The 24477-nt window shown below is 39.8% G+C and overlaps 1 protein-coding gene and 1 long non-coding RNA gene across 2 annotated transcripts; one reads left to right on the plus strand and one right to left on the minus strand.

Moving 5' to 3' along the window:
* Nucleotides 1-498: 498 nt before the first annotated feature.
* On the minus strand, nt 499-7216 carry vsig8b (V-set and immunoglobulin domain containing 8b). The gene is made up of 8 exons (XM_077601618.1): nt 7103-7216; nt 6707-6778; nt 4151-4320; nt 3838-4036; nt 3554-3709; nt 3345-3467; nt 1383-1530; nt 499-1306 (listed from the first exon to the last, which is right to left on the minus strand). Exons 2-8 carry the CDS (start codon nt 6771-6773, stop codon nt 1078-1080), a joined length of 1092 nt encoding a protein of 363 aa, XP_077457744.1. The 5' UTR covers nt 6774-6778; nt 7103-7216; the 3' UTR covers nt 499-1077.
* Nucleotides 3251-18939, plus strand: LOC144074926 (uncharacterized). The gene is made up of 5 exons (XR_013300419.1): nt 3251-4318; nt 4643-4698; nt 6931-7001; nt 11210-11385; nt 18850-18939. It is a non-coding gene; the product is annotated as an uncharacterized LOC144074926 (long non-coding RNA).
* The last annotated feature ends 5538 nt before the right edge of the window (nt 18940-24477 follow it).

A 24477-nucleotide genomic window follows, 5' to 3' on the forward strand; every position in this document is an offset into this window, starting at 1 on the left:
TTCAAATTGTTTTTAAACCTCGACTTCTCACCCAGTCGCAAGTTCACAACGAAGATCCGGGAAGGACTCTTAATTGTTTTGACTTGAATTCTGGGGCAGGTGGCTATACCGTTCGCCCTTCGAAAAGACTCGCAATTGTTTTGATTCCTGTGTTTTGAATGGATGCTTGCTTGTTTTAATTCTTCTGCAATTGTTTTGATTTCTGACTTTAAGTATTTTTAATAGGTAACCTTAATTGTTTTGACTCTAATGCAATTAAATGGGCAGGAGAGCATTCAGTTCTTTAGAATGATCTGGGACGAAGGCGAGTCAGGATCGATTCTCTCTTGCAAGATAAAGCAGAATATGCCTCCGATGTCTTCCTTATCTTAAAGCGTATCTATTGGTGAACCTAACACCTACGCTGTCATACACATGGGACTAGCTGTTACAATACGCAGCAGAGGGAGCAACACCTCAATGTCGCTGGAAATTTGGAGCTGGACAAAAGTGAGAAGCAACGCTTCTGACAAACCATTCCATCATGGGATAAGATGGAAGAGCTGTTGGCGCTTACTAGGCCGGAAACGGAGTCGAGGGGTTCTACTCTGCTACTGTTGTCTTCAGCTCCAGACTACGGAGGAACTGTGCGGATAAGCTTGAAAGAGTGACTCTGCATATTCTCTACCTCGGTCACAGTTTGCAGAAGTTCCCCATCTTGTGGAAGACTTCCTGTGTATTGTTCCAGTTTTTGTCCAACTTTACATCGTCCTTTTTGAGTCTGTATCCGTCTTTGCTACCGCAACCAAGATGGCGCCGTTCAAGTGGCAGCCGGTGGTTGTAGCTCCGTCCACTCTTGCTCGTTTTTGTGTTTTTGCTGCTTTCCTGTCTTAATGATTTGATTTGGTGATTCTTAATGATCCCATCTACTTTGATTTGCTTTGTACTTTGTGCTTTTGCTTTGTTGTTCTGTCTAATCACCCTCTTGCTACTGTCACAATGAAATTTCCCGAATACGGGATGAATAAAGTTATCCAATCCAATCCAAATACTAAACAAAAGTTTCTTCATTTTAGGAGTCCTTTCTGTGCAGCGCCGTTACACCGGGTAACCGAAACGAGAGTCATATTTGAGTGGCGGAGGTGGTGGTGTCCTCACGGAGGCGCCCAGTTTGGAACCCCTGTTGCTGCCGTTAGACTCATTGACACTGGGCAGGCGGTTGCCCACTGAGTTATAAGCCACCCCTTGGTGGGTACGGTAGCCCAAGACCGAGCGGTAGCTGGAGTTCCTGCTCGGTGGACGGCTCTCGGGGGCGGGGCTGTCCTCCCTGGCAAAACACACAACTCTCTTCATCTCATACGAAGATGTGAATGAAGGCTTTGATATGCTTTCTATTGGAATACCTGATTTCATTTGCAGACTCTTTTCCCAAGCATTTGAAGAAGCCGTGGCAGCAGCAGTAGACCAGGAGACAGATGGCCAGCGCGAGGAGGAGGAGGAGGAGGAGCGCACCAATCACAGCCCCGACTATGATTCCCACTTTATTTGCGGCTGGAAGAGAAAACGTCAAGGGAATCGCAACGTTTCTTGATGACTTTCAAGGCGATGTTCACACGACAGGTTCTTTCTAAACTTTTTGCCCTTGTAAGACTCGTGTCAGTTTTAATTTTTCTGCATTTTTTGAAGTGACCATATCCATCTGATTTCCTTACACGATACAGATTCGACATTCACCGTGTGATTGTGCCGTTTAAAGTCGGTTAACACACCCGTGCGGCAATTTTCGACATAACTGTGGATTTATCCACTGGCTTTTGTCCGTCGGTAAATTTAACGAGGACACCCAAAGCAGCTCGAGGCGGGCCGGCCCAACAGTCGTAAAGTAGGACGGGCTTTTAGCCGAAGCTTCTCGCTTGCATTTATCAGCATGCCATTCGTCATGCTTGTCAAAACCACTTATTCAGAGTCCTGAATGGCCAATTAACATAGCTGAAGACATTTAGACAAATTATTCGTGGCGCATCGGGAGATCTTTGTAATAATTCACATTCAATGGAAACCGCCCGGCTCCCTCTAGTGGAACTCGGAAGCTACGTGCAACAATACGTCCGCAATTTATTATTGTAATTAATCAGTCATGAGAATCCTATTTGAATTGAGAATATACAGCCCAAATTTCCTGGCAATCTGTCCTCAAATAGCATCAGGGGAGCAATTACTACATAGCCCTGGGATGAAAAATAGGTAAAATAAAATACGGTTCTGAGCAATGTTCCCTCTAAGCTGCGCGCTTGCGCAATTGCGCACTACTCTCATCTTCTCTGCGCACAGCAAATCATATGGAGCGCACAAAATCAAATCCCAATTTTTATTATTATTTATTTATTTATTTTTTAGCTGTGAGGCCGACGCGCGAACCACTCATCCGCCGGGCCGCCCATTCATAGATATTAATCATTACATTTTATTATTACTAAATCATTTATGTGTAGTAGACATACACCTGCTTATGGCAGGTGTGATACTGGTGTGTGCCCATAGCTCACACCGGTATTCAGAGTGCTCAGGGAGGTTGTCTTTCTGCCCAGACAAACAAAAAATTAGAGGGAACATTGGTTCTGAGGTTACGTACTATACACACCTAACAAATTTCATTCTGATCTATCCATGAATAACAGAGGAGTACCGGTACTAGCTATTTTAGTTAGTAACCTTCCTAAGAAAAACAAGAACAAAGTTAGCGAGATTTTGAGACCTCCCGCTAGGCGGCCTAAAGCCTTGTTTATAATAAATTACTTGCAGCTGTGGTTGCCAGAATTATCATGTTTAAAAACGAGCGGAAAAGCTGTAAAAAATTTAATGTCAAATGAACAACAAACGACTGCACTAAAAACAATTATTTTATATTTCATTTTCCATATCTCTGCTTGTAGATCTTTCAAAATGGGTTGCATGGCACGATGTCAAATGATGTTTAAAAAGAGTTGGCAGCAGACCGCACGAAGCCCAATAAATTAGGACGTCAGTTAGAGAAATTATAGCCTGAGAACATTTATACCCAATTGACTATATTTTTTTATTATTCAACAGAAACCTGACCGAATATTTCCATCTGTCCGACAACTTCACAGAGAATTTGATCATCACGGCAGACAGCGGCGGGCGCAAAATATTTTTCCCTTCCTAATTGAAGCGCACTTACGTATCGACAGCCCCGGACTCCTGAAATCTTTATCATGTTTGTATTTTGCGGCGCTTTCAAGTTGCGGACACGAGTTAGCCAAAAGGCAGTATTTTTTTAATTGGAAGATGGTTCCTGAGAGGTTCAGAAAGTCAAAGTCGGAGTGACGCTCTCCTTTACTTACGATTGTGGGCCTTCAGTGCATATCTACACTGAGCTTTGCCAACAGGGTTTTTGGCCTCGCACACGTAACTTCCAGCGTAGCTGTCTGAATGGTTCTTGATCAAATACTCCCCACTCTCTGAATCTTCATAGGAGACATTCCAGAGGAACATGGGATTATCGCTCAGGGACTACCGTGGTATCTCGCCTGGAGAACCTCGACGGACTTACTCAGCGGGACGGCCACGGGCGGATTTGCGCCGGCGTTCTCTCGTCTCCATGTGTACGTCATCGGAGACGATCCCTGGGAAGACTCGCAGCGGAGCGTGACCGGACTGCCTTTCTCCTCCTTGCCGTCCGCCCAACATTTTGGCACCGATGGGGGAACTGATGAAAATCAAATCACGTGTCGTTAGAAAGCGAAAACCAGAGGGCGGTGGCGCCAACTTTTGGACGGCATTCCACCATGTCGAGTGGGAGTCAACCGGCGAAACCGGTTGACGATTCGTCCTCACCCATCACGACCAAGGTTACTTTTCGCATGTCGACGCCTGGCGACTTTTTGACTTTGCACTGATAGGTCGCCGTGTCGGACCGCCTCAAGTTGGACATCGATATGGACGCGTCTCCTCGCTTAGGGTCTCCCACGAAGCTTATTCTACTGGCGAGGGAGGAGTCGTAGTTGTGTATACGTCCTTCCGTGAAGGCGATGATCTGGGAAACAAGCATTGAGGAATGAGAGCGGAGCCGGTTTTACGACTCGCTGAGGTATGACGTCTCGTGTTCGCCAAGACTGAAACATTCCTGTCTTTGTTCGTAGAAGCCTACCAGTTTGTCTTTCTGCGTCATGTCTGGGCTGAGGTTGGACCACTCGATGTCCAGCTCGCCGACGTCTTGGGGTCCCGGAGTGTATGTGCAACTGAGCAAGACGTTTTCACCCTGGGCCTTCTGGATGGTTTGCGGTCCCGAAGACGTCACTTGCATTGCCTCTGTCACGTCTGTGTGCTCAAATATGTTTCAAAAACTCAGAATATACTTGTCAAGTACCAGAATTTATAGATTTTTTTGTAGACTGTCAAAAGTACTTTCACCAACTAGCAGTAACAAATTGGTTGAATATTCTCAATTGCCCCTAGCTATGATTGGTTGTCCTTTGTCACCCTGTGCCCTGCGATTGGCTGGCCACCGATTCAAAGTGTTCCCTGCCTGGTGCCCCAATTCGGCTGGGATAGGCTCCAGCACCCCCTGCGATCCTTGTGAGGATAAGCGGTTCCGAAAATGAGTAAATGTTTACTGTTTAATCACATTTTTTTCACGCAGGTTTAAATATGAAGTCCGGAAGCTTATGAGTCACGGCACCTCGTCCTCATCTTAATGTAAGTATGTACTTAAAATTGACAAATATGCATCAATGTTTGGCGTTTGTTGACATTATAGTGCAAATTGGGTTAGTTTTAAATGATTATTCTTAATTTTATTTTTTGTGTTATTTTGAAAAATGTATAATGGAATGCAATGTTAATAAATCTAAATCAATGAAATTCAATTGAATAAAACTCGAGTTACGGTCAGAAATAACACAATAAAATTGTACTTTTTTCATTGGATGCCATTGACAGCGATATAAGGGGTTTTAAAAAATCATAATACAATGAGGATAAGTGCTATATTCACAACCCAAATGAAAATAAACATTCTTGAAATTGACAATATGACTATTTAAGAAGTCTTTAGGATTTTAGAGGTGAAGCGTCATTGGCAAATGACAAAAAAGTCCATTTGCCCTGTTCCTTTGATGACTAGGAATTTACAAATAAGAAGATATCAGTGCCTTTGAATTAATTTCTCTTTGAAAAAAAAATGTAATCCAAGCTTTGTTCACCAGTCAGCCGTTATCTACTGCATTTTCGAGTGCTAACATAAGTATTTCTCTTCAGTTGAAATGTATATGCCGCCACCGTTAGATTTGTTGTTGGTTACCATTATCATTAATAACAAGAGTTCATTCAGCGAACGGTTGAGAAAAACACAACAAAAAAAGGATGGAGAGCCCCGTTGACTTTGTTTTTCAATTTATTTTATCAGTAAATAAACTTCATCCTAGTTGACAAAGGGAACAAGAACAGACAGTTATTCTGGAGTAATTCTTATTTTTAAAGGGCGAGGGGAAGTAAATGTATCAGAAATATTCGTAATTTCCGAACAGAAGTTCAATATATTATCTGAAAAGATTATTTTCTTAATTTAGCTGGCCACGTTTTAACTCGTAATGTTGTCATCCATCTTAGCCCCCATTTTCATGTTTCGATGTTTCGACCTTGGGTACAAAATCTTAATGGAGAATGCTGATAAATCCAGTCAGCTGGAATGTTTGTTGACAAGCTTGGCTTTTAATTCACCTGGCAAACACTCCGCAGGCACCACAAAGTACAGTCACTCATTCATGAGATCAGGGGTGTCAAAGTCACTTTGCTTGGCATGCCAACTCAATCTAGACTCGTTTATTTTTTACCCTAAAAGTTCATTTTCTTGTCACCATTGAAGGCGCTAGACGTCCAATCCATTTAGACTGGGAGGGAGATGTTACCGTATTTACACGTGTATAAGCCGCACCCTTAAAACGGCCTTAAAATGGTTGAATTTTACAATTTCTCGCGTATAAGCCGCACCCTTAAAATTGCCTTAAAATTGTTGAATTTTACCATTTCTCGCGTATAAGCCGCACCCTTAAAATTGCCTGAAAATTGTTGAATTTTACCATTTCTCGCGTATAAGCCGCACCTTTAAAATGGCCTAAAAATTGTTGAATTTTACCATTTCTCGCGTATAAGCTGCCCCCTGATTCACAATTTGAGCACGTTTAACTAGGTAAGATGGCGGTGCCCTGAGCAAGTAGTGACAGGTACAAGTGAGTTTTTTCACGTTTTATGCAAGAATATGGTTTTTTTTTTCTTGAATTTCATTCATAGACGTCAAAATAAATTTTGTTTAGCGTTTTATCTGTTGATTTTTTTCTGTATTTTTAAATAAATTACCGTATCGACTGCATTGTCTTGGGTTATGGCGTTTCGTCTTTGTCACCTTGCAGTTTTGTGCATATTGTCTTTTTATGCGCATATAAGCCGTACCCTTGATTCAGTCAAATGCGGCTTATGTGCGAGTAAATACGTTATGTTGTTGTTATAGAACATAATAATTTACGTACACACGCAGTACAGGTTACCTTGACTTTTTAGATCAGCTATCGCGTGAATTAAGCAGCTATTATGATTGTCATTTCCTATCTTTCACAGCGCCCCAATTTAGATTGTTATTGTTTGAAAATGAATGAGTTGTATAAATAGAATCGCCTCAGGAGTTTGAGATGAGAATTATCTGACTCACCTGTCTTTAGATGAACTGTTAGCAGAAAAAAAGCAGTCACTTTCAGCAACAACGCAGATTCCATCATGAAACCTGAGTGGGAAAAAAATCTTCAGTTAGCTTATGATCATTATTTATTTATTTCTTTTTGTGCAGTTGATGTGTCACTCATTTCATGTTTTCTCATCACCAGGCTCTCTAAAGAGACATCAATGAAACATTTAATGTTCACCTTGTGCTTTCAGAATCCTTATTTTACCTGCTTCCTGCCACATTCACCAGAATAAACCTGAATAGCAATGCTAATCAAACACAGGTAAGACAAACTGCCTCTTAGGTAAACATACACAACGTATATTGGGTCGTTTGCTTCAGCCGATGCCCAAAGTAAACAAACAAAAATGAGTAGGAACATACCTTGCGAGACAGAAAATAGTCCAAAATCAAGGGCGCTTTAGTACAACTTGCCAGTAGTTCACCACAGGTGAATTGTGCTGATTTAGCTGTCAGAGGAAACTCCACTGAAATAACTATGGCCACACCTTCTCTGTCCATAGGGCAGCTCTCGGCCACGCCCACAAACGTTGCAGAACTTAACCTCCATGGGAGCTTTTATGTTTTTGGGCCCTAAAAGACAGCGAGTGCGTAATTATGAGCGCCAATGGAAGCCGTCCGTCAGAAAGCAGCACGGCAAACGACTTTAATTTGTCGTCTGTCGATGTTTCTTGTCTATAAATGTATTCTGAGCAGTGGGTGAAGACGTTGATGAGTAATTGCCTGCCACGGCAACTATGTTGCCGCGCAAGTTCTCCCGCCGATCACGTGCCCTGATTTGAACGGCTGCGTTTATGGCCAAGTTCTCGTTTTTTTTACGGAAGCTGGCACATAAAAAAAAGATTTCTGTAGACAATATTTTTCTCACTTTTAGACTGGAGGTAGAAATTTTTCAAGCCGACACGTGTAAACATTTAATAGCTACATTTCCCAGCACACCCTCCTGACACACCTTGATATGAACGCGCGCTGTCGTGGCTGATGAAGTGTGCGAGTTTAGTGCCGAGTTCTGCAATAGCTGTGGCGCTCATATGGGAAATGAAGCCTTCCTTTTCCCTATACTCGAGGAAGTCGCTTGTTTTGAGGATCGGAAATTACAATCGATACCATCATTTTCAGGAGATTAAAATCAGGCAATTTAAAAAAATAATGTGTTGGTTTACATTTTTATGTATAGGCTCATTAGTGTCCAATCCAATGTTGCTGTGGGCTTTGGCAGCGATCGAACATTGGCAGTGAAACAGGATTTTTTTGCTACGGCAGTTTATGATAACGTAACAAAACGATCACGAATCATGCAAAAATTTAGAGATTTACAGCATATTTTATAATATTTCTACATGTAGATTGACAGTAGTGAAAGAAATCTTGCAGTCAAAACTGTCCAACAAATCACAACTAAAATATCTCCATTTATCGCATTAGGTGACCAACTATATTTGCTGTTTACGATTATTTAGGTAAAATACATTGTTTGCTCCATATTTTGGTGATGCCCAACCGATTTTTTTTTCCTCTTTTGCTTCTGTGATATGATTTTAATTCTGCAATAGCTTTATTGAAATTGGGTTGACACTTTTTCCACATTTGTTGTTTTTGTGAAGCTGTAACACAAACGCATGTATAACTATGAGCAAAATGATGTATTCAGCCAAATAATTCAAACTAAATACTATATAATAAACACTTTCAAAACAAACCATCACAACGCTATAGCAATTACAACGAATCTTCAAAATTCTAAGAATTTGTCTAATTTAATAACTAATTTAATTGATTCAGCATCACTGCACAATCTGATCCAACAAATCACTCCTAAAATATCTCCATTTATCGCATTGCGTGACCAACGATATTCGCTGTTTAAGATTATTTAGGTAAAATACATTGTTTACAGAGTTTGTTTGCTCCTTATTTTGTTGATGCACAACCGATTTTTTTAATTTTCCTTCGTTGAGATCACCCTGTGATATGATTTTAATTCTGCGATAGCTTTATTCAAATTGGGTGGACAAAAGAGCACTTTCCCCATCAACTTAATCCATTTCCTGGCTATCGGATACGACGCGTTTTATTGTTTGATTTATCATCCAGCCTCAACTTCTTATCACCCGTGAATGATTTACAGAAGCTTTCAATGAATCGCCACTGCGGTGTACATAATCAGCTTGCAACTACAGGTTCCGACGCACCGGGGCTGATGAGGCTAAAATGAAAAGACTAAATTGAACTTATCGATCGCATCGGAGGGAGCGGCACGAGGGAACGCGAGCAGCGAGCATGGCGCTAGTCATTAAGACGGCGGAGTGCCGGGTTAATGTGATTCTGGCAATAATGTTCATTAAGGAGATGAACAAATTAGTAACGCTCAGTGGGAAGCGCGATCAGTGCATCGGGAGTCGCAGCCGCTTCTCCGGCGTTGCCGCCCCATCGCGGCGCCGTTCACGGGTGGGGGGGTTCCGTCGATAAATCTGTCCTTTTATATGTCCGTGAGTGATTCTGCAAATGTCAAGAGGAGTGTAATCTTATACTGGATGGCTGCTTCATCAGCAGGTGGTTAATTATCTCGCTGGATGACGGCGACCTGGCAACCGCGTGAACAGACGGTCTGAAGGCCCCGCCACGGGACCGGATAAACTGCGTCCAGACATGGCGTGAGAGGGCCATCTACATCGGGGGTGTCAAATTCCGTTTGCTTGGCGGGCCAACTAAATAGCATCCAGTTTATTTTGGGCTATAAAAAGTTAACTTGAGGGCGAATTGACGGCGTTAGATATCCAATCCGTTTTGACTGGTTGGGCGAATCTACATTTATGGTGTCATTGTAGGAAAGGTCAAACAGAGAAACAAGAATTTGCACAAGTAAGTATACAAGGTGACCCGAGCGGATCGGAAACCAAAACAACTGCGTAAGAATTTGCACAAGTAAGCATAATAATTTCATACCGAGCGACAGTATTTTTAAACAATCTGCGAGTATTTTCGGAAGTTGATTCGATTATTGCCATCTGCCGGAATCCAAGTCAAAGCAATTTAAGAGTCCTTTACAGATCTTCATTGGGAACTCAGATCAACAGTCCTCGGCCCGGGACTCGGTGATCTGTCAGGTCAATAGTCCTCAAAACAATTAAATGTCCTCGGGGCCTATTCAAACAATTGCATTAGCTAACTGAATAAAACAATTAAGGTCAAAAAACAACTGCAACAACAATTGCCTATCAGGTCGGAAACCAAAAACACCTGCGTAAGAATTTGCACAAGTAAGCATAATAATTTCATATAAGGTAAACCGAGCGACAGTATTTTTAAACAATATGCGAGTATTTTCGGAAGTTGATTCGATTATCGCCATCTGCCGGAATCCAAGTCAAAGCAATTTAAGAGTCCTTCACAGAGCTTCATTGCGAACTCAGATCAACAGTCCTCGGCCCGGAACATGGTGACCTGTCAGGTCAATAGTCCTGAAACAATTAAATGTCCTCGGAGCCAGCTGCCATGTAGAGTGACCTCGAGCTTGCTCGGTCCCAAATTGAAATCAAGCTCATATACCATATAATGACTAATATGCACATATATAATAACATCCCGGAATAACCCCAACATTTATGCTTGCAATAACTTTTGTTTTGACTTGCATTGGCGAAGGATCACACTTTCAAAAGAGCATTAAATGTGAAATATAAAATAAAATACCCGTTTTTTTCAAATTGGAGAAAATTGCTTTTTTATTTCACAAGAGCAATAAATGTATTGAAAACTAAATTTAAATACCCGAGGCTAAAAGGTGAGGCGGTTTAGAATATTTCCTGAAAACATTGGAAATGTGGTGAAGAACAACTACGTATTTGGATTTTTGCAACTTTTGGGTGAACTCAGGCAGCCACAGTTCATAAGTTATCCCATTAGTCATACGCCTGTTTTGTCCTCACTGAATTTGACCCTATTCAGCTAGACAGACAAGAAGACAATTTGTGAGTCTTGGAACTTTTGACTTCCTTCACTTTTTCCACATTCGTTTTTTTTGTGTGTGAAGCTGTAACACAAACACATTTATAACTATGAGCAAAATGATGTATTTAGCCAAATAATTCAAACTAAATACAACACTTTCAAAACAAACCATCATAACGCTATAGCAATTACAACAAATCTTCAAAATTCTAAGAATTTGTCTAATTAAATAGCTCATTTAATTGATTCAGCATCACTGCACAAGCTGATTTATACCCACATTTATGTAAAAAAAAGAACACGTCAGATTTAGAAGTATTGGTATTGCACTGTTCGTACTGTGGGAAAATATCAGTTATACGTCAGAAAATGTGTAATTAAGTTGTGGTGTAAACATATCCTTTGACTAATTATCAACAAAATGACGTTTTCAGTGAAATCTGACACCGTCTTTTTCAAGCCACTAGTCAAAGTCTGGTCTCGCAGTTTTTTAACTGGTTTTCATGTTCATCCTCGCAGGTTTTACAGCTGCAAAAATATTGAGATCATTAAAAGGAGGAAAGATGTTGCTAACAGCAGGCAAATAAATGACCAACACAAGAAGGGGAGAAGTGACAAAGAGGCTGAATTTGCCAGGAGGCGTCCTGAAATAGCACCATGGCATGACTCATAGTGTGTCGATGTCAGAGAAAGAGGTGAGTGGATGCCTTCTTTTCGTGGTATGATGAGACTGCAGTAGGCCGGGGTGCATGTTCACTAAATGCAGAAAAGATTCCCCAGGGCATTTTGACGTTTTTGCGAATACAAAATACAGTTAACCACCCAAGGGAAGAAATACACATGAGAGGTCTGCCGCAAAGTTCTGCAATTAGGACTTGAATTCAGGCCTGGCATCCCTGTATGGACACTGAAACCAGTTTTAACACTAAGACCGCTACAACTCACTAACACAAATAACTACCACAGTGTGAAGGAGCAAACATTCATTCGCTGCCGTAGCCTCCCACTTCAAATGGATTGGACGCACACTGACGGCCTGATGAATTCATTTAAATTGACAGCAATAGCATAATTGGATAGCACACAACTGGACATCTATCATGGTCTTGAGTAGGCAACAGGTACCCCTTTTTTATTTTTTATTTTAATTTACGGTAGAGTGTGTAGCTAGCGTTCGTCTTGAGTAATAATAATAATAATCGAACATAGGCTTTGTCATCATCATTGACTCGACAAAAGGCTAATTGTCATCATACCCAATTAGGCTTTTGTCGAGTCAATGATGATGACAAAGCCGATGTCCGAGAGTAGGCGCTGCTAACCTTTGGGAACTTATTGACAACAACAAAAATACTGCACAGCATCGGCACGTAATTGCTTTTAGTACTCCCCAATACCGATGATGTCATTTAGTGGCGTATCGTTAACGATACCAATAGTAGTAGTAAATTTTAGTATAGTATGGAGTTCTCTAAGCACCATAGAAAGAATCCACAAGATCTGACAAGATCATAAACTACATTTTAAAATCAAATATTCATTTGTCAACACAAACATGATGGTCATTATATTGTCATTTGTCATTTGGTGGCTTTTTCAAACCAGATGGATTACTGGCAGGCTTTGAGCGCCTTTTATTTTAAGCTAGACTGCTAAAATGTCTCAAGGAGAATTTCTAATCATTAAGCACATTCAAGGATTCCTGGAATGTTGTTGTTATCATCAGCAGGAAAGTGCAACACCCACACTACCTTGGCGGAGTCGCGTGAAAGGCGCATCGCGTTATTATTTCAATTGAATAGGCGGCAGGGACGCCGAATGGCTCGGTGACGGTTTCCCTGCAAAAGCCTCTCCTCCAGTGGGTAAACTGGATAAGCAGCCAGAACGTTTTTAGGACGAAAAATCCTCCATCGGGATATGAAGTGCGGGTATGATTTTGTTTTGTGAAAACTGGCGTTTGAAATATGGTTGGATTGAATCGTGAAATTGGGAAGCAGAAAACGACTTGGGAACGCGTCGCGTATCCACGTTTTTTCCCCCCGCGCCTCGTTTTCCAAGCGCACACCCACACGTAGCCCCCAGCAATATATGACGGACTCCTATAATCCGATAAATTGTGTTTCTCATGACAAACTAAGTCAAGTTTGGCACACGGTGAGAGAGTCCATACAAAGTGAATATTTTAAGCCCTGCTGACGGAGTGGCATGATGAAGACTGTTTATAAAAGGAAATTACAAGGAACAGATCCAAAACAATGTTTTTCTTTTATGATTGTCTGTCATTGTTTCTTTTGTAGCCATATTTTTTACCCAATAGTATGCCCCCCCAATTCTGTTTGATCACAGGTGTGCTCTTACATTATACATTGACACAAAGAAAAAAATCAAATGCTGAACACTCCTGTGATCTGACGCATGACTGAGGTTTGTTTGACTCTTTGAGTGTGAAATAGTTGCCCTTTAAAAATGAAAAAATAAAAAACAGTTATCAATGTTCGAGGAAAAAAGTCTATGATCCGGATTTGCTTTGTATATGTCAATGATTGAGTGACAATGAAAAAATGAATGATGAATGAAAAAAAACATCTTTCTAGTGCATTTCAAGGTGAAACTTTAAATCACATTGTACAAAATAACAATGACAATAAACGCATTCAATTCAATTCACGCGGTAATTCTCGGAATTCTTGAATAAGGTTCTTGTTATTATAACAGCGACGTTACAGCACAGAGTTTAAATAGCTCTATATATATTTATTTCCCCCCTTAAATTAAGTTTTTAATAAATGATGGCCATCCTATCTGACCATTGGGGGAAATGTGAACGATCTAATTGCGATACTGCGAGAAATCCAAGGCGGGAGGAACTGTGGACGCTTCACAGGTGTCGCTTGCTCTTTAACAAGCAAATGAGCTTCTGCTTGGTTTGCCGTTGTGGAATGGGGAGAAGATATAGAATACATCTTGGTTACCACGACAACCAGGGGTCAGGCTAGGGTGTTTCGCTGAGGCCAGCGGCTATGTATTTGTTCTGAAAAGAAAAATCAATCCCAACGTGAAAATATTTGCTTTTTGCCTATTGAATTCCAAACCAACGTGTTTGCTATATTCCACTGTCATTTTTGTGGAGATCTGTCAGAGGAGGTCTATTGCCGTCAATGGTGGCAAGTAAGTTAACTTTTTCGGACCAAAATATACTGGTCGGCCCAAAGGAGATCCAGTTGGCATGAATGTGGTCCGCCAACCAAAGTGAATTGGACACCTAAGTCATGAGATCAGAATTGTTCCTTTTCAGTTCGTCTGGCCCTATCATAACAGATCCCATCTGTTCCTCCTCTAAACACCTTTTCCAACTGTATTCTTTAGGGATGTTACAGTCACATATGTATGAGCCACTTGATTTTGAAGCTCTACTGATCCCGAGTGCCGATCTGATACTTGGAAAATGTATAAAGGAGGCCAAAAAGGAACACATCTAAACATCTTTCCGCAAACTTGAACAAGCTTAGCCATAAAATAAATCAGTCGATAGGGTACACCATCCTCTACAGCTCTCACAACTACGGCAAGCAGCCCCCGACTCTACTATTTTCCCCGTAGAAAACTTACTGCACAGTGACTGCTGGGATATATAGTTCTTTTGTCAATACACCCAATGGTTTGTGGCCTGGACATCGACATCAACACAGCGTTACGAAGCATGGAAGGGAGCGTTGGAATAGTTACGCTAGCTACTAGCTAGCTACTATTTGCGGATGGATTGTGGCCTGGACATCGACATCAACACAGCTTTACGAAGCATGGAAGACAGCGTTGGGATAGTTACGCTAGCTACTAGCTAGCTACTATTTGCGAATGGATTGTGGCCGCCTGGACGAACGTATCAAACTCAGCGTTTTCCATGACTCATTTGGAGAATTGTTCAATTCGGACACAGAAAATGAAGACTTTGATGGATTTGTGGGTGATGATGACGTGAGTACATTGTAAAATGGCTAAATAAAGTACAACCGAAGTCAGTTTTGCTTCCATTGCCTTTTTAAAAACGTGTTTTTACCGTGTGGTTGTAGAGTGCATGTTTAAGCTGGTGTATGTTTTGCCATGCCTGGCTGCGTCTTTAAAAACGGTGCGTCCTTTGTGTGTGTCAAATACAGAAATAGCACTTGTTACTGACACTGCGGCTTAAAATACGATGCGCCATATAGTCGTGAAAATACGGTAATGAAGAAATTAAAAACAATGTAAGCAGAAAAAATGATATTGAGTTAAACGAGTGCTCTCTATAGAGTTAATAAAGCTCCCCGGCTATTATATAGTTGGAATAATAGAATAATTGTTTGTTCCACGCTTCAAATATTCTCATTTATAAACAAGGTCACATTTGGGGAAACGTTTTTCATTCTTAATTGGGACATAATTGCGTTCCACATTGCTGTTTTTTCTTTTGGGTTACAATTTTCAATCATGTTTTCCAGTCATTTTCAAATTTCCAAATACAATAACTATATGCATTTTCATTTTTCTTGCATTTTATTTTTTATAGCCGAAGTGCTGTAAAATTTAGTGACGTGAGAGTGGGACTTTTTAAAAAGCGTTAATTCCAGTGAGTTCAGAGTTCACTTTCACATCTGCTCTCGTGTTATGTGTGATGATTTTATAACAGAAACGGCCCATTAAAACGGCTCATTTTCCACTTTACAATTCACGCTGCCCTTTTGTTTCAGCAATTTTAGTCGTAAAATCAATATTCAAAAACAAAAGAAAATTCACTTGAAGGCGCATTCCAAAAAAATGTTCTTCAGATGCTCTTCCATGATCGTGTTCATTGTTATCGTCCTCGTCTTGAGAAATTTTGAGTCATACTTTCCCTCTGGGGCTTGCGTATTTGCATTTGGATTTTATTGTATTATGCATCACTCACTACGGTGACGTGTGTTGTTTTTTTGGAAGTTGGGTCGTGGTGCATTTCTCACAAGCATCATTAGACGCAAGATAGAAAAGGAACGGGAACAAGACGAAGGCTGTCGAGCACGTCCCAAAAGGCTGCGCAAATATTGCGAACAAGTGCTGCTGTCGCTATGAGTGACAATCTGCGCTTAAAGTGGGAACTTTGTAATTGACTGCAATCCTTTTTTTTTTCTTCAAAAATATGATCCCAGTCAGTCTTTTTGTGAAAGTGACAGATCCGGCCCGTCACGTCATTTTGTGAGGCTCGCCAAATTAAATCATCTGTGTGACTTTGTGTTTTATGATCATTTTACAGTTTTTCCTCTTTAAAAATACATATTTTTTTCATCCCAAAATGTAATATTTCGATTTCTGAAAATCTAAAAATCCACCAATGATACTGAATATTTCACATTTAAAAAAAGAAAAGAAAATATATTTCCTAAAATATAAACAGCTTTTGATTGCATGAAAAAGAAATGATTTAAAAACAAAAATATTTAAAATGTTCCCTTTTGGATTAAAAAAAAAAATCACAATGCATGAAAAAAGTTAAAAATTCCAAACAAGTTCTGTACCCTGAATCGTTTTATAAACGAGATGCATTAAAAATGCCAACTTTTCTTTTCTTTGCAAGCGTTATAGACCAAAATCCTAGTTTTCTTTTTCTAAAGTGTTCTCCTTCGCGCTGTTAAAAAAAGCACTTGACCAAGCAGATCCTTTTGCTGTGTCGTGTGATAAATGAACACATGAATTCCCTCGAGCGCGTCTTCTTCTTTGAGACGGTCCAAATGCACATGGCCATACGCTGATAATCGCACGTTACCAAGTCAAATGTTCTCCGTTTCCGGCCGCACGCTCGGTTACCCCGCGGACTTGAATTCCGCAGACGGGCCGTGTCAAATGTGCTCACCCCGGACCACAGAATCCATATTGCATGCAATGCTTTTGGATGAACGCATTCATAAATAAAGAACCGGAAAGAAAAGCGAGCCACACGAATAAGATCAAATATTTAAAACGTCTATTAACTTGAGCAAACACAATTTTCATCACACATGGCTTAACAAGTTATCATCACACTGTTCTACAAATCAGCCATGACCGCATAGAAAAAATGAGATTTTAATAGACATTTGAACATTTTGAGTAGAATGTTTTCAATGGGATTTCACATGGAACAATAATGAATTGTTTCGTTTTTTTAATATTAGTTCAAGTACTCTACTTTCAGTCATTTTAATTGAAGTTTTATATCATGTACACACCGAATTCTGAAAAATCCGAGACCGCAAGTGATGACTTTCATTTTTAAAAAGTATTCATTTCAATGTTTAAGTATTAACTCATTAGTCAGCACCAATAGACGTCCGTCTCATTATTTTTGGGACAGTCGTCGTTGATCGAGCGTCAATCGCCGTCACTGGCAGTGCTCTTGATCTTGAAAAATGGTAAAATGGCAATGGGGGTGAATGAGTTAAGCGCTACAAACAATAAAATAATCCATAGGTACCCGCATTGTGAAAAAAAATGGATATTGGAGTAAAAAAGGGGGTTTCTAAAATTCTAAAAAAACATATTTGGCAACAACATGGCTGGGACAGTCATGTTGGATTGGGCGTATATCGCCGTCAATGGCAGGGAAACTGGGAAATAGGCAAGAGTAGTAGCAGTTTGGACACCCTGGCGTTGCACCCTTACATTCTGGGGAAAAGATATTTGTAAAAGGCTGCAGCAGGAAGCTGCTGATAATGATCGCTTGATTAATTGTATGGTAATCACAAGTCATTAGAGTTGCAGGTGAGCTCCCGCATAATCGCAGCTGACTTGTACGGCTCGTATAAAAAAACAATTACCTTAAAAGTCCAATTCGCGCTGACAGAGTCTAAGGTTTTTATTTAAAATAGTTACAATTGCAGGGTGATCAGGTGGTTGAGTGGTTAGCGCGTTGCCCTAGGTTCAAATGCAGGTCGGTCCACCTATGTGGAGTTTGCATGTTCTCCCCGGGCCTGCGTGGGTTTTCTCCGGGTACTCCGATTTCCTCGCACAATCCAAAAACATGCATGCTAAGCTGATTGGACACTCAAAATTGCCCCCAGGTATGAGTGTGAGGGTGAATGGTTGTTTGTCACCTTGAGCCCTGCGATTGACTGGTCAGCGGGGATAGGCTCCAGCACCCCCCGCGACCCTTGCGAGGATCAAGCGGTTCAGAAAATGTGATGACATGAGTTACAAGTGCAAACTTGACCAGTTATGGTCGAAAATAATGGAGCTGTTCAAGTACAGATGGATAAAAAAACAACAACAACAACCTTTTGTTCCCTCACATTTAATGCAGCGCAAAGTGCTCTTAATAAGCTGGATGTCAGCTATTATTGGCTCTGAAAACCAGAAATATTGGCCTTGTTGCTAACATTTCTATTCGGGAGCTCTGAAGCCTCAACATCATGGAAACAATGTTTTCAAGAACACTATTCGTTGTCTTAGTAACAATAACGATGAATCTTTATCAATAAATCAGGGAACTCAGTCATTGAAGGAATTCAGTCATTTTTGTGGAGTTGCTTTACTATGCAAAATCAGCCCGCTAAAATAATAACAACAAATTAACATTGAATTGAGTCCACTTTTTTTTGCCATGCAACCCGCATGCTTTTGACAGACTCATTATTCCAACTTTGTGACTTTGTGTTTACAGTTGTGGCCAAAACACTGAACAACAACAACTGAACAAATTCTACCAAGAAAAAATGTATATATTTGATTGATTTGAATTACCAGAGAAACATATTTAGTCTTCAATGAATTTGTGAGAATCAAAAAGGCCGCAATGGCGCAAGATCGTCCGTCCGTCCGTCTTGCACCTTCCACTTAATATATTAGATGTCAATTAGGCACGTTATATATGTGACATTAATTACTCGGCGCGCCACTAAAGTGCTGCCTCGGCAAATGCCATTTATTTTCATGTTTATAAAATGGAAGGTCATTTGGTATTGGATTAGAAAAATGATGAGTCTCTTTTTTTTATGCTGGGGAAGGACATTGGAGTAGCAGTTAAAAGAAAAATCAAGTCAAAGCCGATAATACCGACGCTAATGTGTTTTCCCCTCCATAGCATACTAATTAAGATATAAATCTTATTCATAAAATCAAAACACTGTGAATTAACTCATCCATCCATTTTTTTTTACTGCGTTTGTCCTCATTAGGGTCATGGGGGAGCTGGAGCCTATCCCACCCAGATGACAGTTGGCAGGAAGTGAAATACACCCTCAGGTGGTCGCCAGCCAATTGCAGGTGATTCTAATCTATCTAATGTCTTTCCACGATAACGCACTCATAACGGAACAAACAAATTTAAATGAACTTGGATTAATATATACAGACACACTCAAACATATGTTTAATGTAACTTTACACAAAACTGAAGTCTAATTTTGTTTTAATCTTTTTTACCTTCGTTCTGCGGGTTAGCTGTTTGCCACGCCTCCACCCTCACGTTCGCTATCGATGGGCTGTTTGCTGTCGTACTATTCCCTTCAAAATATTCCGAAAATGATGCACACAAATGTCCTCACAATAGGATAACGCACGACCACTTGCCAACGAGAAATAGAACGATCGCGGGAGCTCCTTTTCTTAGAAAGAATAACAGGAAATGCAATAGCTGAGCTTACCCATGTATTGATTGTGGGTAATGAAGTTTTATTCTGAGAAAGGGTGCCATTGGCTATCGGTGTTGTGTGCACGAGTATACTTCATTACCCAGAAAGCCCTCTTTTTGCTCGCGCATGCGCATTGCGCGTTTTCTGGTCCATGTGTAGGCGAAAGAAACCGTTCAGTGCTCGTAGATATCTGTTATACACGAAAGAGATGCGACAAAAAAGACAGTGCGCTACAATGATAAACAGCCTCTCATGTCATGGCCACCTGGCTTTCTCGCATCTTGAAATTTTTCTCGTATCTAGAGCGAATTATTTGTTCACAATTTTCCTTGTATCTCGAGCATCTCGTAGGTAGAGCTGCTCGTATGTAGAGGTACCACTGTATAAATAAATAAGCGTGTTGCTGAAATATATCTCTATATATACCTATACATACATATATGTATATTTATATATATAAATATACATATACATACATACACAGATGTACATGTATACATACGGTTGGTCTTAACTAGCTAAACTTGTGCGCTGGGAAAAACACAAAATTCACATCACACAGTCATAAGAATATATTATATTATCCATCTTATTTGTGCTTATCAAATTCACGCGTAAATACAAACGCAGATAATTGCATCAAAAAACTCATTTTGACCCAATACAAGAGTACAAATGAGCCAACATAAAAATACCAATTTAAGTTGCAGTGAACCACAAAAATAAAATACATTTAAATAATAAGCTAATTACAATACTTAACAAAATTATTAACTGAAATGTTGATGTATTTTGCTCTTTTTGCACTTTTTTTTCCAAATGATTGGATTGAAACAAAAAAACTTGACTGTTGTGGCCTTCTGTGATGGGAAATCATCAACAACATCATAAGAAATGTGCGACAGTAACCAATGGTTGTCTGTCTCTGTTTCTGCCCGACGACTCACTGGCGACCAGTCTCAGGGGTCGCAGATGAATATTAAGGCTTTTTTTGTAGTAGTGTAACTTACGATGTATGACTTCATTCTTCTCGTAATGCTGCAAATGTAATCTCCAAATTTTGGACTCCTATTTTTCCCCTCAGCCCCAAAGCACCATCGTAAAAAAAAACGTTGACTTGTGTTGGAATTACAGTGCGTAAATTTGATTTTGCAAGGTCACCACAAGGAAATCCTTGTAGCTAGCTCCACATTCCCGATGGTTAAATAGGTTTAAACATCAGTGACCAAACAACTCAATGGCAGATAACGCTTATTTATTCGCTCGTCTTTAACATCCTATGGCGTGGTGATAAAAATGAGATAGCTACTTTTGCTTTTTATTGGTCTGTACTGTCTTATCTTGTTGTGTACCACGGCACCCCCAACGCCGCCATCATTCACATGAAAACGACAAAGCCCCCAGCAACGACCTTTGAGAATTTCTGTAAGTGGGAGCTTTCTCTCTTTTTTATTTTTCATTTTTTGATGAAATAAATCCTCTCTTGGAAAAATGTCTTGTAGAAAGTAATGTCATAAAATGCCCCAAATATGTTATTTTTCTAGAATGGTTGCGAAATATTCACTCTAAAGCAGCGGTGGATAAAAATTGCGCAGTTCCTGAAATTTGTCATAAAACATTACATTACATGACATTAAAATGTTAGCAGACTATATTTTGGACACAAATCCATTCCACAAAAAGACAGAAAAAGCTTTATAATGAATGACGTTGGATCTAATTCTATTTTCAGATGCTCTGGCCCCGCCCACTAGAATAGTTAGCATATTATGACACACCCAGAATGAGTATCGCCTAGCGAGTTATTCATCCGTGAATGTTTTGTCATTCTTCCAACATGTACTAACTAACGTAGCGCTAGCAAGCTAGGAATGATCATCAATTCTGATTGTGATTTTGATTTTCAAAAAGACAGCCATGCATGTAAAATGACATGAGTGAAGTCTAGTTCTCATTTTTTGATGTGCTCACCATTTCACCGTGGGAGGAAGGCAGCTGCCCGGAGAGAACCCACGCCAGTCGTTTCCCTGTGACTGACTGGTGACTCGTACGGGTGACTCTTATCTTTCATGTGAAGTCAGTTGGGACGAGCAATCGCTTGCTGTGACTTTAAATGAGGAAGAGCGCCATGGAAAATGACTTGAAAACATGATTGAAAATTGTAGCGAAAAAGAAAAAACAGCATCGTAGGCCGTGTTCCATCAGGAACGGGAAGACATCTACACTTTGGCAGTACCTGAATTTGCACTTAGGTCACAATGAACAATGAAAAACGTTGCTTCAAATTTGACCTACTTTATAAGTATAGTAACTTTTACTATAGTACTTCTATTCTTCCAACTATAAAATAGCCACAGTGGTTTTTTAAACTCTATCTGTATTTCTGCTTATATATTTTTAAATTTCTTCATTAACATTGTATTTATTTTTTTTAAATGTATTTGTATTTGATAAAACAATTTATAAAATAATGATTAGGCAGCCCGGTGGTCGAGTGGTTCGCCTCATGGTCCTGAGGTCGAGGGTTCGATCCCAGCTGGGTCATTTTCTGGAGTTTGCTGGTTGATGTCCATCATGGACAGCACCTCCCACCTCCTGCATGAGTCTGTGGAGTCCCTCCAAAGCTCTTTCAGCAATAGACTGCTGCACCTTCATTGCTGGAAGGAGCACTTCCGCAGTTCCTTCCTCCCATCAGCTCTCAGGCTCTTTAACAAAACAAATGGCTGAGTGTTAACACCTACCGTATGCATGCATGTACATCTATGTGTATGTATGTATATATATGCGTATATATTTGTGTATGTACACGTATGTGTATATGTATGTATATATACTATATATATATATATATTTCAGCAACACGCTTATTTATTTATATATTCATTTATTTATTTATTAACTTACTTATTACCTATCTATTTATGTCTAAAATGTCTTTTTCTGTGTCTGTATTCTCACCTTCTACGGCATGAATAAAGTTATCCAATGTTGTCCCCAGGCTTGCGTGGGTTTTCTCCGGGTACCCTGGTTGGCCACCAATTGAGAGTGTTCCTGGCTTGGAGCGGAAATAGGCTCCGGTACCCCGGCGTAATCCGTACGGCAAAATTCATGCATTCATTCATGCATTCATTCATCTTTCCTACCTCGCAAAGGTCGCCCCAGCCTATCCCAGCCAACTTGGGGCGAAAGGCAGACTGGTCACCGCCAAAGACTGGTCGCCGCCAAAGACTGGTCGCCGCTGTAGGACACCGAGAGACAGACGACCTTTCGCACTCCCAATCCTACCGCCAACAGCCGGAATTGAGCCCGCGAAACCCAAGTCAGGCGAGTGAACCTGTTTTATTTATGAAGTTGTTTAATATTAGATTATTTTTTTCCCATCATTAGAGCGGTCTAATACAAAAACAGGATGAATGTCTGAGCGTTGAATATTTCATGTTTTAAATATCCTCCTTACCTGTCCATCTGTGAAAAATGTCCCCATATTTTATTGAAAAGACTTATTAAAGACATGCTTTTATTGCGAAGAAGCCACCAAATAAATAGCTCTACTGTATGTGCTTATAAATCACATGCATTTAATTGTGGGGGTTGTTTGATTTCCCAGGTGTTGGCAAAGGAAACTGAAGGAGAATCTTGGGAAATAAATCATGCGAAAATTAAATCAAGGGCCAAGAGTTATTAAGAAGGCACAGTATTACTGTTGCATCACATTGGCCGCCCCTACTTTGTGATTTTGCATCAACCAAAAGTTAATAAACTCAAAAGTACCTTGCCGTAGAACCCTTTATTGCAAATGAAAAGTCATTCACTAAAATATGGATTCAAAGTAAACCACGTGTTACATACACTCGCCTCGTCTTAGCTAATGTTATTTAAATGATAGATGGCTTCGTAATTCTAACCATTTGGGAATGTTATCAGCTATTTTTATAGTATTGATGATCAAAGTCACTTGCTCTAAAGGTCGAAATTGAATTGAATTGAATTGGATGATTTTGAATTGAATTGAATGATTTTGAATTGAATTGATTTGAATGATTTTGAATTGAATGATATTGAATTGGATAATTTTGAATTGTATTTGAATGATTTGGAATTGAATTGAATGATTTGGAATTGAATTGAATGATTTGGAATTGAATTGAATGATTTGGAATTGAATTGAATGCTTTTATTGTCATTATACAAGTATAATGAGATTTTATGGTCGATATACAAGTAGAATGAAATTTATAGCTTCACCACAAAGTGCACAAATAACAACAACAAACAGACAAATAATCAATAAATAATTCCTAAATAAATAAGTAGTCACATAATAAGTAGTCAAAAACATAAATAAGTAGGGAAGCGCTACCGCAACAAAATAGCGCCGTTCAAGTGGCAGCCGGTGGCGGTAGCTCCATCCACTCTTGTTCGTTTTGTGTTTTTGCTGCTTTTCTGTCAACATGATTTGATTTGGTAATTCTCAATGATCCCATTTACTTTGATTTACTTTGTACTTTGTTGTTCTGTCTAATCACCCACCCTCTTGCTACTGCCACAATGAAATTTCCCGAATACGGGATGAATAAAGTTATCCAATGCAATCCAATCCAAACAAACCGATAAATAATCAACGAATAATAATAAGTAGGTACAAAAGTGATTAAAGTGGTAAGCAGCCTATGGTGCAATACAAGATAAGCCTTGATTAGGTCCTGCTTATTTATTCATTGGTTACTTTATATTTTACAAGTTTTCAAAATAAATGAGCTTGGAAGTGCCCGACAAGCTCCTTTTTCAAGTTTTCTGTGCGAAATATTGGTCACATGAGAGAATTGGATTCTTCTCTAATATTTGCTGCATACATAAGCTTGGCTTTAATTTAATTATTCGATTCAATATTTGGATCTGATTTGCTTCGACCAGTAGTCCTTTTGCATATGTATATTCAGAAGTTCCTTTTTCTGCTATTATGAGTCTCAAATTGGATTTATTTGTGTACACAAGTCAGGACATCGATATTGCAAGCACCTATTGACGGCAATAGACGTCTAATCCGTTTCAAAAAAAAAAAAAGTTCTCCCCTTTGAGTTTACTGTCTCGTGTAACAATGGCGCTAACGCATTAGCATTCAAATGAGTTTTTACAGGTGAGGTGGGCTCACAAAAGGTAGCATAATAAAGA

The sequence above is a fragment of the Stigmatopora argus genome, chromosome 5 (genome assembly GCF_051989625.1).
Source record: "Stigmatopora argus isolate UIUO_Sarg chromosome 5, RoL_Sarg_1.0, whole genome shotgun sequence".
NCBI classification, from domain to species: domain Eukaryota; kingdom Metazoa; phylum Chordata; class Actinopteri; order Syngnathiformes; family Syngnathidae; genus Stigmatopora; species Stigmatopora argus.